Source organism: Bombina bombina, chromosome 2 (assembly GCF_027579735.1).
Source record: "Bombina bombina isolate aBomBom1 chromosome 2, aBomBom1.pri, whole genome shotgun sequence".
Taxonomy (NCBI): Eukaryota; Metazoa; Chordata; class Amphibia; order Anura; family Bombinatoridae; genus Bombina; species Bombina bombina.
The window spans coordinates 652,643,400-652,658,859 of NC_069500.1; the positions used below are offsets into that span (position 1 = coordinate 652,643,400).

At 39.4% G+C, this 15,460-nt stretch overlaps 1 protein-coding gene across 1 annotated transcript in view; it reads left to right on the forward strand.

Annotated features, from left to right (window-relative positions):
• The window catches only part of PLAA (phospholipase A2 activating protein), a 73,336-nt gene that overhangs the window by 52,620 nt on the left and 5,256 nt on the right, over positions 1-15,460 (forward strand). Inside the window, 4 exon segments of the mRNA XM_053702595.1 lie at positions 1,404-1,623; positions 4,380-4,442; positions 6,377-6,448; positions 7,578-7,670. Coding sequence (XP_053558570.1) covers positions 1,404-1,623; positions 4,380-4,442; positions 6,377-6,448; positions 7,578-7,670 — 448 coding nt within the window.

Consider the following 15,460-nt stretch of genomic DNA (forward strand, 5'->3'; position numbering starts at 1 on the left):
CTTATGTTTGTAAATATTTTTTTATTTTTTGTAACTTAGTTCTTTGTTATTTTTTGTACTTTAGCTAGTTTATTTAATTGTATTTATTTGTAGCAATTGTATTTAATTAATTTATTGATAGTGTAGTGTTAGGTTAATTGTAGGTAGTTTATTTAATTAATTTATTGATAGTCTAGTGTTAGGTTTATTTGTAACTTAGGTTAGGATTTATTTTACAGGTAAATTTTTAATTATTTTAATTATTTTAGCTATTAAATAGTTCTTAACTATTTAATAGCTATTGTACCTGGTTAAAATAAATACAAAGTTACCTGTAAAATAAATATAAATCCTAAAATAGCTATAATATAATTATAATTTATATTGTAGCTATATTAGGATTTATTTTACAGGTAAGTATTTAGCTTTAAATAGGAATAATTTATTTAATAAGAGTTAATTAATTTCGTTAGATTTAAATTATATTTAACTTAGGGGGGTGTTAGTATTAGGGTTAGACTTAGCTTTAGGGGTTAATACATTTATTAGAATAGCGGCGAGATTCGGTCGGCAGATTAGGGGTTAATTGAAGTTAGGTGTTGGCGATGTTAGGGAGGGCAGATTAGGGGTTAATACTATTTATGATAGGGTTAGTGAGGCGGATTAGGGGTTAATAACTTTATTATAGTAGCGCTCAGGTCCGCTCGGCAGATTAGGGGTTAATAAGTGTAGGCAGGTGGAGGCGACGTTGTGGGGGGCAGATAAGGGGTTAATAAATATAATATAGGGGTCGGCGATGTTAGGGCAGCAGATTAGGGGTACATAGGGATAATGTAAGTAGCGGCGGTTTACGGAGCGGCAGATTAGGGGTTAAAAATAATATGCAGGGGTCAGCGATAGCGGGGGCGGCAGATTAGGGGTTAATAAGTGTAAGGTTAGGGGTGTTTAGACTCGGGGTACATGTTAGAGTGTTAAGTGCAGACGTCGGAAGGGTTACCGCATAGCAAACAATGGGGCTGCGTTAGGAGCTGAACGCGGCTTTTTTGCAGGTGTTTGGTTTTTTTTCAGCTCAAACAGCCCCATTGTTTCCTATGGGGGAATCGTGCACGAGCACGTTTTTGAGGCTGGCCGCGTCCGTAAGCAACTCTGGTATCGAGAGTTGAAGCTGCGTTAAAAATGCTCTACGCTCCTTTTTTGGAGCCTAACGCAGCCTTTATGTGGACTCTCGATACCAGAGTTATTTTTATGGTGCGGCCAGAAAAAAGCCGGCGTTAGTTTTTCGGGTCGTTACCGACAAAACTCCAAATCTAGGCCTTTATTTGTTGTGTTGGTTACAAAGTGCTATATATTTGTACACAAATACGTAATGCAAACGTGTATTTTTAATTGTAATTATTTTCTGTCTGTTTTTTTTCCACTCAAAGGAATATGATTTTGTGTTCAACATTGATGTGAATGAAAGCGGACCTTCCTTCAAACTGCCTTATAATCTTTCAGAAGATCCTTGGCTTGTTGCATACAATTTTCTGCAAAAGAATGATTTAAGTCCCATGTTCCTAGATCAAGTAGCCAAATTTATCATTGACAACACTGAAGGGCAAAAAACTTCAGCTACAAATTCTGGCTTTGCAGACCCTTTCACAGGTAGGGTTCAAATAACAATAATACATTTATCATTCTAGGAAACTCACTGTATTACTTCTGAAAAAAATATGTTTTAACAAGATGTGGTAATTTTGAAAGAGCAGCAGTTAAAGGGACAGTACGTGCTCAGAAAATTAACCAGAGATCCGATCTCTCCTTAATTTTCTTAAAGTGCCCCAAATGCCCTAAAAATAGAGGGCATTATAGTTATTTATTTTAAAAAAATGCCGAATTAACCCCTAAACCGACAAACCCCCCACATCGCAATAAACCCAATTAACCTATTAACCCCTAAACCGACAAACTCCCACATCGCAATAAACCTATTAACTCTTAAAACGCCAACCCCCCACAACACAAATAACTAATTTAATTACTTACCCTTCTAACCTAACACCCCCTAAATTAACCCCAATACTAAGTTACACTTAAATAAAACCTAACAATAAATTGCAAAAAAAATCTGAAATTACAAAAAATATAAAAAATTCTAAAATTACAGAAAAAAATAAACAAAATGATCAAAAATAAAAAAAATAAACATAATCCCTATGAAAATTAAAAAGCCCCCCAAATAAAAATAGTCCTTAAAGGGACATTTTGTAGGGTATTGCCCTAAGTTAAACAGCTCTCTTACATTTAAAAAATACTAAATCCCCCCTAACAGTAAACCCCCCCCCCACCAAACCCCCCAAAATAAAAAAAACTAACACTTAACCTAAACTACCCATTGCCCCAAAGGGGCATTTGTATGGGCATTGCCCATTAAATTCCTAATCTAAAAAATAAAAAAAATCCTAAAACTAAGCCCCAAATAGGTACTCACCGTTCCTGAAGTCCGGCGTAGAAGGTCTTCTTCCAGGCGGCTCCATCATCTTCTATCTTCATCCTGAGCAAAGGCGTTGTGGAGCTGGCTTCCCCGATGCGTGGATCCTCGGCGGCGTGGAGGCTCCTCTTCATGTGATTGTCCGTTGCACACTGAAGATTGAATGCAAGGTACCCCATATTTATTGGGGTACCTTGCATTCCTATTGGCTGAAATTTTTAAATCAGCCAATAGAATGAGAGCTACTGAAATCTTTTTGGCTGATTTGAACAGCCAATAGGATTTTCAGTAGCTCTAATCCTATTGGCTAATTTCAAAATTTCAGCCAATAGGAGTGCAAGGTACCCCAAATTAAATGCGGTACCTTGCATTCAATCTTCAGTGTACGACGGACATCGGATGGAGAGGAGCCTCCACGCCGTCGTTGATGACCGCTGCTGAGGATCCACGCATCCTGGAAGACAGCTCCGTACCTCCGCTCTGCGCCTCCTGCTTTCCGGATGAAGATAGAAGATGATGGATCCGCCTGGAAGAAGACCTCCTCCGCTGGACTTCAGGAACAGTGAGTACCTATTTGGGGCTTAGTTTTAGGCTTTTTTATTTTAATTTTTGGGGTGTTTTTTTGTGGCATGACAAAGAGCTGATTGCCCTTTTAAGGGCAGTAAAAGAGCTGCATGCCCATTTAAGGGCAATGCCCATACAAATGCCCCTTTAGGGGCAATGGGTAGTTTAGTTTTTTTTTTTAGTGTTAAGTTTTTTTATTTTGATGGGTGGGGGGGGTTTACTGTTAGGGGGTAATTGGTAATTTTTGTAATTAAAAGAGCTGTTTAACTTTTAAGGGCTATTAGTAGTTTAGAATTTGATTTGAGGGTGTTTTTATTTTGGTGGGTATTTTTTTATTTTTATAGGGGTATTAGTTTAGGTTTAATTTTTTTATTTTGTATAGCTTTGTTTATTTATTTTTTTCTCCAATTATTATTATTTTTTTTTTGTAACTTTAGCTTGCGGGTTTGTATTTTTTAAACATAGACTTCCCTCTGGGCAGGCTTATCGCCTAGTACATATATATTTAAAAATATTGCGCTGCTTACCCCCTTCGCTGTGCGAGGTTCTGATGCCTTCCCAGGAGCCTATGGAAGCGTGGTCTCGCAATGTACTATACGTGCGCTGGTATTACAAACTGGAGCGCTATTATCGCTTGCACGCAAGCAATATTTAGCACTCCACTTGGAATCGAGCACTTTATGGTGGATTACATTATGAATTTAATGTCCCTTTAATTTGTTATATATATATATATATATATATATATATATATATATATATATATATATATATATATATATATATATATACTGTACATTTAATGTGCATTTAAAGGCTGTGTTTAGATACCAGTTGAAGGCACAACAATGTCATAATTAGAACAGTCATACAATGAGAAGGAATAAATTGAATGTCTCTAGTACAGTCAACATGTAAAACATTAGATCATCAATTCTAGTTTTGCTGTATCTAAGGCAAATGTGTTGCTTTAAAATAGTGACTGTAAAGCTAAATATAATCGTTTGACGGTTGCTAGTATATATCTATAAATCAAGAATAAAGTAAACAGCAGATTGATTAGTAAACCTAGGTGAGCCCTGCCAGGATGAGAGAAATCTTGCAAAATCTGTGGGGCTTTTTATAAGCATTATGTTGCATCTCTTGTTCACATCCAAAACTGTTTATAGAGAGAGAAGTCTTTTTGAAATTCTTTAAGGGAACTCACAGTACTGCTGAGACTTCTTAGATAATATTATATAATATAGTCTTTTTAATAAGTATCGGACTTAGAACTTTTCATTTGCTGTGATATCTCAATGTTTTGATGAATGCATTATTTTCTCTTTCACTAAATCAAGATTTTTTACAATTTGTCCGCAAATAGGAGGTGGCCGTTACATACCAGGAAGCTCATCTACCCCTGCAGCTGCAGCTGATCCATTTACAGGTATGAGACAGAGAAGCTGAATACCGTTCTGAATAAGTAGAATTTAAACTGATTATGTGGGAGAGATGAGCTATTGATGCATTCCACCTATCCTTTTCATTATGGAATAGTGCTTTTAATCTCAATTTCTCCAACATAGGTGTGTCCGGTCCACGGCGTCATCCTTACTTGTGGGATATTCTCTTCCCCAACAGGAAATGGCAAAGAGCCCAGCAAAGCTGGTCACATGATCCCTCCTAGGCTCCGCCTACCCCAGTCATTCTCTTTGCCGTTGTACAGGCAACATCTCCACGGAGATGGCTTAGAGTGCAATTTCTTCTGCCAGAAGAGTTTCAGAATTATCTGCTCTGCAGTGTTCTCCTCCTTATCTGGTGTTCCATGCAGATAAGGTGGTTTTACGTACTAAACCTGGTTTTCTTCCAAAAGTTGTTTCTAACAAAAACATTAACCAGGAGATTATCGTACCTTCTCTGTGTCCGAAACCAGTTTCAAAGAAGGAACGTTAGTTGCACAATTTGGATGTTGTTCGCGCTCTAAAATTCTATTTAGATGCTACAAAGGATTTTAGACAAACATCTTCCTTGTTTGTTGTTTATTCCGGTAAAAGGAGAGGTCAAAAAGCAACTTCTACCTCTCTCTCTTTTTGGATTAAAAGCATCATCAGATTGGCTTACGAGACTGCCGGACGGCAGCCTCCCGAAAGAATCACAGCTCATTCCACTAGGGCTGTGGCTTCCACATGGGCCTTCAAGAACGAGGCTTCTGTTGATCAGATATGTAGGGCAGCGACTTGGTCTTCACTGCACACTTTTACCAAATTTTACAAGTTTGATACTTTTGCTTCTTCTGAGGCTATTTTTGGGAGAAAGGTTTTGCAAGCCGTGGTGCCTTCCATTTAGGTGACCTGATTTGCTCCCTCCCTTCATCCGTGTCCTAAAGCTTTGGTATTGGTTCCCACAAGTAAGGATGACGCCGTGGACCGGACACACCTATGTTGGAGAAAACAGAATTTATGTTTACCTGATAAATTGCTTTCTCCAACGGTGTGTCCGGTCCACGGCCCGCCCTGTTTTTTTAATCAGGTCTGATAATTTATTTTCTTTAACTACAGTCACCACGGTACCATATGGTTTCTCCTATGCAAATATTCCTCCTTATCGTCGGTCGAATGACTGGGGTAGGCGGAGCCTAGGAGGGATCATGTGACCAGCTTTGCTGGGCTCTTTGCCATTTCCTGTTGGGGAAGAGAATATCCCACAAGTAAGGATGACGCCGTGGACCGGACACACCGTTGGAGAAAGCAATTTATCAGGTAAACATAAATTCTGTTTTCTAGTTTAGTTTATTCACAGTTTTTGTGTTGCATGTCATTTCTGAAGACTCAATCTGTTTCTTTACCAGTTTAGGAAAAATATTTTGTAGTGAACACACTTGTATGCCGTTACATTACTATCTGCTAAGTCTTATGTATTACAGTGCTAAAAAAAATAACTGTACACTGTTTGAACAAAGCAGATTAGTTTGTTTCAGTTTCAGAACCAGTGACGCATATCACTGCTGAGACATATTATAAATAACAGTTCCATATGTACTACACCCTAAAATGTAAATTGACTCTCTCCAAAACACTCAACTCATTCAGGAACCAGTATTTCTCTGTAGTATAGGGTGATATGCTCTTAGCTTTATCACTATATAAGCTAGTTATTCAGGCCTGCAAGCTTGTTTTGCCCAAAAGGAATCTGCTATGTCTTTAGCACGGTGAATGCTGATTTGCAGGACAGTGTGTGCAGGGTGTTTGAAATAGTTTTCTTAAAGGTGGTAATGTATACGAGAGTCAGTGTATTTCTGATTCCAGTAAATTATTTTATTAAATATACAGTAAATATTGCTACTCTCAAACCCCATGTAAAGATAAGTTTGGTATCTTTCAGGTGGTAGTCGTTATGTACCAGGGGCTACATCTCAAACAGTGAATTCAATGGGAGCAGCAGATCCATTTACAGGTAAAAAATTGAGTCACAAGGCTTCAAAAACTGCTACATTTATAAGTAGATTTACTTATAGCAATTATTATAATGGAAAATGTAGTTGATATTTTTAATACTGAACTATTCTTCAAAGATGCTACTGAAAACTTACTTAAATAACTGTTTTCTTGGCATCCTTTGTTGAAAAAAACATAATGAGGTAGGCCCAGTAACAGCAATTCAATACTGGGTGCTAGCTGCTGATTGGTAGCTATGGTCATGCCTCTTGTCATTGGCTCAAATGATGTGTTCAGCTAAATCCCAGTAGTTCATTGCTGCTCTGTGACTGACTTTAACTATGTGTTCCCTCCCTTTGCAGGGCTTAACAAATACTTAGAGCATTTATTATTGCGCTATTGCTTGCATATAACACACAACAGCATTTTCATTTGGTGCTTTTATATCCCTTCAATAGACTGTCAATACCCATTAGTGAGTTTCAGATTCTAAAAGTCCCAATAATATTCTTTCTAAATCTGCCTGATTAATCCCTGTTTAGTCAACTTTAAAGGGACAGTCTACACCTTAGTCATCTTAAAGTCTTACTTTAGATTAAGATGCAAATAACCTCCTGCACCCTTTCTATATCATGCAGCAGTAACAATAAAAAAGTTATTTTAAAATGACTATTCTTTCTGGTCACTTTGAAATGGCTACCAAGCTCCACCCACTGATGACATCACGATCTGGGCTGCATCTAGGCACTGCTGAATAGCATTGACAGTCTGATGAATCAATTTTTTTGTAGCTAATGAAGCCTTTAATGCAGCCCAGATCGTGATGACATCAGTGTGTCCAAAGCGCAAATTAATTGCACAATTTAACATAAATTGATATAATTATTATTTGTGAAACATATGTTGGAAATTGTTTTTAATATAATCTCATTTTGCTTTATATTGGCTTAAATTTAAGCCCAGTGGTCAGTAATCTCAGCCAGGTTGTGTGCCAATTAATAGGCCCTGGGGAGAAACTGCTTACTCTTTAAATATTATTATTACTATATTATTTGCATACTCCTATGTTGCATTATGTAACTATGTTATTTAGTATGGCACAAGTATACTTGTTTTCTTATCAGTGCCATTCCTTTTAACCCTTGCAGGGAGGAATGCTTACCGTTCAGCTTCACCTAACACATACTTTCCTAAGAAAGATCCTGTTACTTTTGACCAAGCAAACGTTGCACAGATATTAGGTGAGTGCATCCATTTATAGGGCAGGGTTATTTTTCTGTTCTCTAAATGTATGAGCATATATTTATTTCCTAAGATATGGTGAGTACACGTCGTCCTCAATTACTGTTGGGAATATCACTCCTGGCCAGGAGGAGGAGGCAAAGAGCACCACAGCCAAGCTGTTAAGTATCACTCCCCTTCCAACAAACCCCAGTCATTCTCTTTGCAGTCGTACATGGAGGAGGTGAAGATTTTGGTGTCTGATGAAATTCGATTTTGCTACAAGCAAGTTTTTGGGCTAGCCGTATTCCACGTTAATCTCTTCAATAAGGGTAGTGGTGGCTTTCAAGCAGTTAGGAACTTGTAAGGTGGGCCTTACTGTGTTTTCCTAACATTGTGCTGCCCTAGTATAGAAGATCAGAGTAGGTTTACTCTGTTCCTTCTTTTTTACAGGTCTCTGTGAGGATCTGTGTCCTTGCATACCTAGTGAGCTGTCTACATGCCGGACAGCGGATTTGGCAGGTAAGAGCTTTTTTCTTCCAGGTGGGGAGACTATGCACTTACAAATTTTCACTGCATATCTTTCATTAAGGTACAAGGTAATCCTTAAGTAAGGATTAGATTGGGCATGGAGCAGGCACTGTGGCAATGTGACTGAGACTGTATTATCCTTTCAGGGGATTAAAAGGTTAATTCATTTATTTGGCTCTTTAAAATTCTTCTGCCTAAGGGTATTATAGTGTTAACTTTTTATTGAAGTTTGACTAAACAAGAGGAAGCTTTGTGGTCCTGTGACATTCAGGACATAGATTGCGGGAGCAAGAAGCTTATGGTTGCACATTTACTTTCCTAGGGCACTGTATTCCTTTGCTGTACGCTGTATTCAGCATAACCAGGAAGTGGATACTCGTTTTGTTTTGCGCCTCTCTGTGGCGCAGTAGTTTATAGGCCGATCACGGGACATTCTTCGACTTCAGATTTGGAGCCGTGTCGGCTGTTAGGAACTGCGATGTTCTCCTGAGTCTCATTCCGTTTTTTGGTGGCAGCTAGGTGCCTCAGCTAAGACTGGGGTGTGGGGTATCCTGAGGTTGTGTATTTTTGAGCGCATAGTCGCTCGGTCAAATTGTTCAGTTTTTTTTACCGTGGGGATATACCTAAGTTAGAAGGGAGTGTGTCCTACCAATTTTTTTTTTTTTTATTAAGCAAAGTCAGTTTGCTGGGATTATGTCTGATATGGAGCAAGAACCTGCTCTGATGAATGCTTGTCTTTTGTGCTTAGAAGCTCAGATTGCTTCACCTGTGCAATTTTGTTCCTCATGTCTTAAGAAGACTTTACAGTGTAAAGAAAAGATTTTTTTTTTTTTTGCTGAGCCTTATGTCTCTCAGGATGATGCTGTTCAGGTAATACCACAGCCTTCTCCTGTAACGTCCCAAGCCTCAACGGCGTCACATGCAGTGCCCTGCGGTTCCTCTATAACTCCTAGTGGAATATATTTGAAGCAGAGATTGCCGCTCAAGTATCTTCAGCGGTATCGGCAACGTTAGCTGCCTTTCCTAGGTTAAAGGGAAAACGCAAGAGGAACCTTAGGGAGTCAGCAAGATTTTGGATTCCAGTAATGTTTCACAGATGGCTCTTCCTTTTAAATCTGATGAGGAAGATTCGTCAGGACTTTCTGAGGGTGAAATCTCAGATTCAGACAGTGTAATTCCTTCGTCTGAAGCTGAAGGAGTTTAAAGGAGGTTTTGTCTATGTTGGACGACTCGGACACCCCTGTCGTTGTCCATCCTAAGAAATCTAATAAACGTAATAATTACTTTGAGGTTCCTTCCTCTAAGGAGGTTTTTCCGGTTCTAGACCGTACTATAGATATAATCACACAGGAGTAGGATAAACCGGGGTATCTTTTTTTTTTTTTTTTTTTTCCCCCGTCTCCTATTTTTAAAAAGATGTTTCCAGTCGCTGACTCAATAACGGAACCATGGCACTCGGTTCCTAAGGTAGAGGGGGCTATTTCTACTCTGGCTAAGAGAACTACTATTCCTATTGAGGGTAGCTGCTCTTTTAAAGATTCTATGGACAAAAAGCTGGAGGTTTATTTAAAGAGAATATATGCTCATCAAGGTCTCCTATGGCAACCTGCAGTATGTATTGCCCCTGTGACAAGTGCTGCATCCTACTGGTTTGATGCCTTGTCTGATTCTCTACAGATAGAGACTCCCTTGTATGAGGTCTAAGACAGGATTAAAGCTCTTAAAATGGCTAATTCCTTTATTTCTGATGCTATCTTGCAGGTGATTAGGCTGGGAGCCAAGTCATCTGGTTTTGCTGTGTTAGGCCGCAGGGCTTTGTGGCTGAAATCTTGGTCGGCAGATGTCTCCTCTAAGGTCAAGCTTTTGGCACTGCCTTACAAGGGTAAGGCATTGTTTGGTCCTGGTCTAGCAGAAATTATTTCTGATATTACGGGGAGAAAGGGTCTTTTCTACCTCAGGATAGGAAGAATAGAACGAAAGGACGTCAGAGTAATTTTCGTTCCTTTCGTAACTTCAGAGGTAAGTCTTCCCCTTCCTCTGCCAAGCAGGAACAGTCCAAGCCTTCTTGGAAGCCCGGTCAGTCTTGGAACAAGGGGAAGCAACCAAAGAAACCTGCAGCTGACTCTAAATCAGCATGAAGGGTTTCCCCCCGATCCGGAAGCGGATCAAGTGGGGGCAGACTTTCTCTTTTTTTCCCAAGCATGGGTACGAGATGTCCCAGATCCCTGGGCTGGTGGACATAGTATCTCAGGGTTACAATTTGGAATTCAAGACCTTTCCTCTCAGGGGCAGGTTCCACGTCTCAAGATTATCTGTAGACCAGATAAAGAGAGACGCGTTTTTGAAATGTGTTTAGGATCTTTCCACCCTGGGAGTGATTGTTCCAGTTCAGGAACAGGGTCTAGGTTTCTATTCTAATCTGTTCGTAGTTCCCAAAAAAGAGGGAACTTTCCAACTTATTCTGGACCTGAAATGTCTAAACAAGTTTCTCAGAGTACCGTCCTTCAAGATGTAGACTATCCGCTCCATTCTTCCTTTAGTGCAAGAGGGTCAGTTCATGACGACCATAGACCTAAAGGATGCGTACCTTCATGTTCCCATTCACAGGGATCATCACAAGTTTCTGAGATTTGCCTTTCTAGACAAACAATTTCAGTTTGTAGCTCTTCCGTTTGGCCTTGCCACAGCTCCCAGAATTTTCTCAAAGGTCCTGGGGGCTCTCTTGGCAGTGGTCAGGGCTCGGGGTATTGCAGTAGCGCCATACCTGGACGACATCTTGGTTCAGGCGCCATCTTTTCGACAAGCAAACTCTCATACAGAGATCTTGTTGTCTTTTCTGCGTTCCCATGGATGGAAAGTGAATCTGAAAAAAGAGTTTCCTTGTTCCAGCTACAAGAGTAGTTTTCTTAGGGACTATAATAGATTCCCTATCGATAAAAATATTTCTGATGGAGGTCAGAAAAGCCAAAATTCTTTTGTCTTGCCTCTCTCTCCAGTCTACTGTTTGACCACCAGTAGCTCAATGTATGGAGGTAGTTGAGCTTATGGTTGCTTCCATGGACATCATTCCTTTTGCTTGATTCCATTTGAGAGCTTTGCAGGGTACATGCTTTCGGAGACCTTCCTAGGTGATTGTGACCACAGACGCCAGCCTGCTGTGCTGGGGAGCAGTTTGGAACTCGTTAAAGGCGCAGGGACTCTGGACTTGAGAGGAGTCTGCTCTCCCCATAAACATTTATGCGATTTACAATGCTCTGATGGCTTGGCCTCAGTTGTCTTTAGCCCGTTTTATCAGGTTTCAGTCAGAAAACATAACCTCAGTGGCTTACATCAACCACCAGGGAGGAACTCTGAGTTCCTTAGCCATGAAGGAGGTGGCTCACATTATTCAGTGGGCGGAAGCTCACAATTGTTGTCTATCTGCCATCCACATTCCAGGAGTGGACAACTGGGAAGTGGATTTTCTGAGCATACAGACTTTTCATCCCGGGGAGTGGGAACACCATCCGGAGGTGTTCGCCAGCTTAACCCTCAGATGGGGGGTGCCGGAACTGGATCTGATGGCGTCTCTGCAGAACGCCAAACTTCCAAAGTACGGTTCAAGGTCAAGGGATCCACGTCAGATAGATGCTCTGACGGTCTCTTGGGACTTCAGGCTGGCTTATCTGTTTCTCCCGTTTGCTCTCCTTCCATGAGTCATTGCGCGTATCAAGGAAGAGAGAGCGTTGGTGATTCTAATAGCTCCGGCGTGTCCTTGCAGGATATGGAATGCGGATTTAGTAGAGATGTCGTTTCTGGACACTGCCTCTGAGGAAGGACCTTCTACTTCAGGGTCCCTCCCTAATCCAAATCTCATTTCTCTGAAGCTGACTGCTTGGAGATTGAACGCTTAGTTCTGTCTAAGCGTGGGTTTTCTGAGTTGGACATTGAGACCATGATTCAGGCTCGCAAGCCTGTTACTAGAAAGATTTACCATAAGATATGGCGTAAATATCTTTATTGGTGTGAACCCAAAGGCTACACTTGGTGTAGGGTCAGGATTCCTAGGATTTTGTCTTTTCTCTAGGAACGTTTGGAGAAGGGTTTGTCGGTCAGTACTCTGAAGGGTCAGATTTCTGCTTTATCTATTTTGCTACATAAGCGTCTGGCGGACGTGCCAAATGTGCAAACTTTTTGTCAGGCCTTGGTCAGAATCAGGCCTGTGTTTAAGTCAGTTGCTCCTCCTTGGAGCCTTAACTTTGTTCTTAAAGTTTTGCAGCAGGCTCCGTTTGAGCCAATGCATTCCATAGATATTAAGTTGTTATCTTGGAAGGTTTTGTTTCTTATTGCTATTTCTTCTGCTCTGAGAGTTTCGGAACTCTCGCTTTGCAGAGTGATTCGCCTTATCTTATCTTTCATACCGATAAGGCGGTTCTTCGTACTAAGGTTGGTTTCCTTCCTAAAGTTGTTTCGGATAGAAATATAAATCAGGAAATTGTTGTTCCTTCTCTATGTCCTAATCTTTCTTCTCATAAGGAACGTTTGTTGCACAGGCGACTAAGGATTTTCGCCAGTCTTTTACCCTGTTTGTTTGTTTCTCTGGGAAACGTAAAGGTCAGAAAGCTACTGCTACTATTTCTCTCTGGTTGAGAAGTATCATTCGTTTGGCCTATGAGACTGCTGAACAGCAGCCTCCTGAGAGAATTACAGCTCATTCCACTATGGCTGTCTCTTCTTCTTGGGCTTTCAAAAATGAAGCTTTTGTGGAACAGATTTGCAAGGCTGCAACTTGGTCTTCTCTGCATACTTTTTCCAAATTTGATACTTTTGCCTCGGCTAAAAGCTTCTTTTGGGAGAAAGGTTCTTCAAGTGGTGGTGCCTTCTGTTTAGGTCTACCTATCTTGTCCCTCCCTAGTTCTCGGTGTCCTCTAGCTTAGGTATTGGTTCCCAACAGCGATTGAGGACGCCCTGGACTCACCATATCTTAGGAAAGAAAACAAAATTTATGCTTACCTGATAAATTTCTTTCTTTCCAGGTATGGTGAGTCCACGGCCCCGCCCTCTCCTTTTTTTTTTTTTTTTTTTTTTTTTTTTTTTAAAGACCGTTTTTTTACTAAACCTCAGGCACCTCTACACCCTGTGTTACTCCTTTTTCTCTATTTGCCTTCGGTCGAATGACTGAGGTTTGTGGGAAGGGGAGTGATACTTAACAGCTTGGCTGTGCTGCTCTTTGCCTCCTCCTGCTGGCCAGGAGTGATATTCCCAACAGTAATTTAGGACGCCGTGGATTCACCATATCTGGAAAGAAAGAAATTTATCAGGTAAGCATACATTTTGTGTTTTTTTTTATTGCAGAATATGTATGCTTGTTTCCTTAATAATAACAAATGCTAAATAATGATATTGGGTGTTGCATAAAACTAAAGTTTCATTTTTTTATTTTTTTTTATTTGCTTATTAAGTTGATTTACTGATAAGATATACTGGTGCCACTCATGGTCAACACTTTTCTTGCAATAAAAATGCACCAACTAAATTAGAATGCAGGACAACAGAGAGTGTTGTAAAAATGCAAGCTAAAAGGATGGAGATGTTCTGAAGAAGGGGAGAGGGTAGGAAAAGCCAGGTATATAACTGTGGGACCAGTGACTGATGTACATGATTTAAGAATTGTGCACTTAATACACTTTATTTAGAGGAAAAAATATATAGCTGTAGTTATTGTAGTAGATACATTTTCATAAAATGTCACTAAATATTCAAGGGACAGTATACTGTAAAATATTAGTTTCATTTTAACGTGTTACCATTTACTTGTTATGCTAGCTGCAGATTATTAAACGTATGGGAAATTGATCCTTGATGTTTGTTTTTGTATTTGAAATAAATGATGTTGCTCATATCTCTCTCTACCTCTAAACTATATATACACAAAGTCCAATAGGTATTGAAATTTTATTTATGGATGAAGGGTTTAATCAGCAAAAATATATAGAGATATCAGATGCAACAATATCTTTCTCCCCAACTGGCATGTTGATATTTGCTGATGTCTCTTGTTTACATAGCTTTTATTTTGAGAAAACTGAAGTATTGATAATTTCAGTATATGTAACTCTGTCAGGCTAAGATAAAACTCCCTGCAAAGGTCTCCTCCTCCTTTTTGGGCTGTGACAGGAAGAAATGGACACTACACAATTGTAGTTTTAAAAACATTAAATAAAAAGGTAAAATATATTTAAATAAGTGAATAATACAAGTTTAAGCCACTGCTTAAAGGGACACTGAACCCAAATTTTTTCTTTTGTGATTCAAATAGAGCATGCAATTTTAATCACCTTTCTAATTTACTCCTATTATCAGTTTTTCTTCGTTCTCTTGCTATCTTTATTCGAAAAAGAAGGCATCTAAGGAGCCTGACAATTTTTGGTTCAGACGCTGGAGAGCACTTGTTTATTGGTGGATGAATTTATTCACCAATCAGCAAGAACAACCCAAGTTGATCACACAAAAAAATGGGCCGGCATCTAAACTTACATTCTTGCTTTTCAAATAAAGATACCAAGAGAATGAAGAAATTTTGATTATAGGAGTAAATTAGAAAATTACTTAGAATTGCATGCTCTATCTGAATCGTGAAAGAAAAAAAATTGGGTTCAGTGTCCCTTTAATGTTTTTTTTTATTACAACAATGAAACAGACTGTTCAACATCTCTTTAAAGGGGAGAGCATTTTGCTGTACAATACTCCTTTAGGGACATTAAATTGCAGGGTACAACTACAATAGAATCATGGTTACTTCTCACCTTGATACTGTTTTTCCTCCTGTGTCTGCAGCTCTCTTATTTTAACCCCCTACAAGTATCAGTTAGTGAAGCTCTGCATCTTCACACTGGGCACCGCCATCTTGAAGCTTATATTTGTTAACTTTCAAACTGTGCAAATGTAACACTTTCTGCTCTCATTATGTGAGCTAAACTTAAGTTAAAGATACAGCTGTCAAAAAGCAGATCTGTGAAGGTGCACTGCTCCTATCACAGGATGCTACAAGATGGCGGCACCCAGTATCAAATGAAGAGCTTTACCAACTGGTCTTCTGTAATGAGGCAAAATAAGAGAACAGGAGGGAAAAGAATAGCATGGTGAGTAGTAACTATCCTACTGTACTTATACCCAGCAGTTTACTGTCCCTTTAACGCTTTTTAGTAACAGGGTTTTTAGAATGAAGCTAGGGTAAGAAGAATGAGAATATGCTTACCAAGAGGAAAATAAGATTTCTATATTAAATAACAAAGCAACA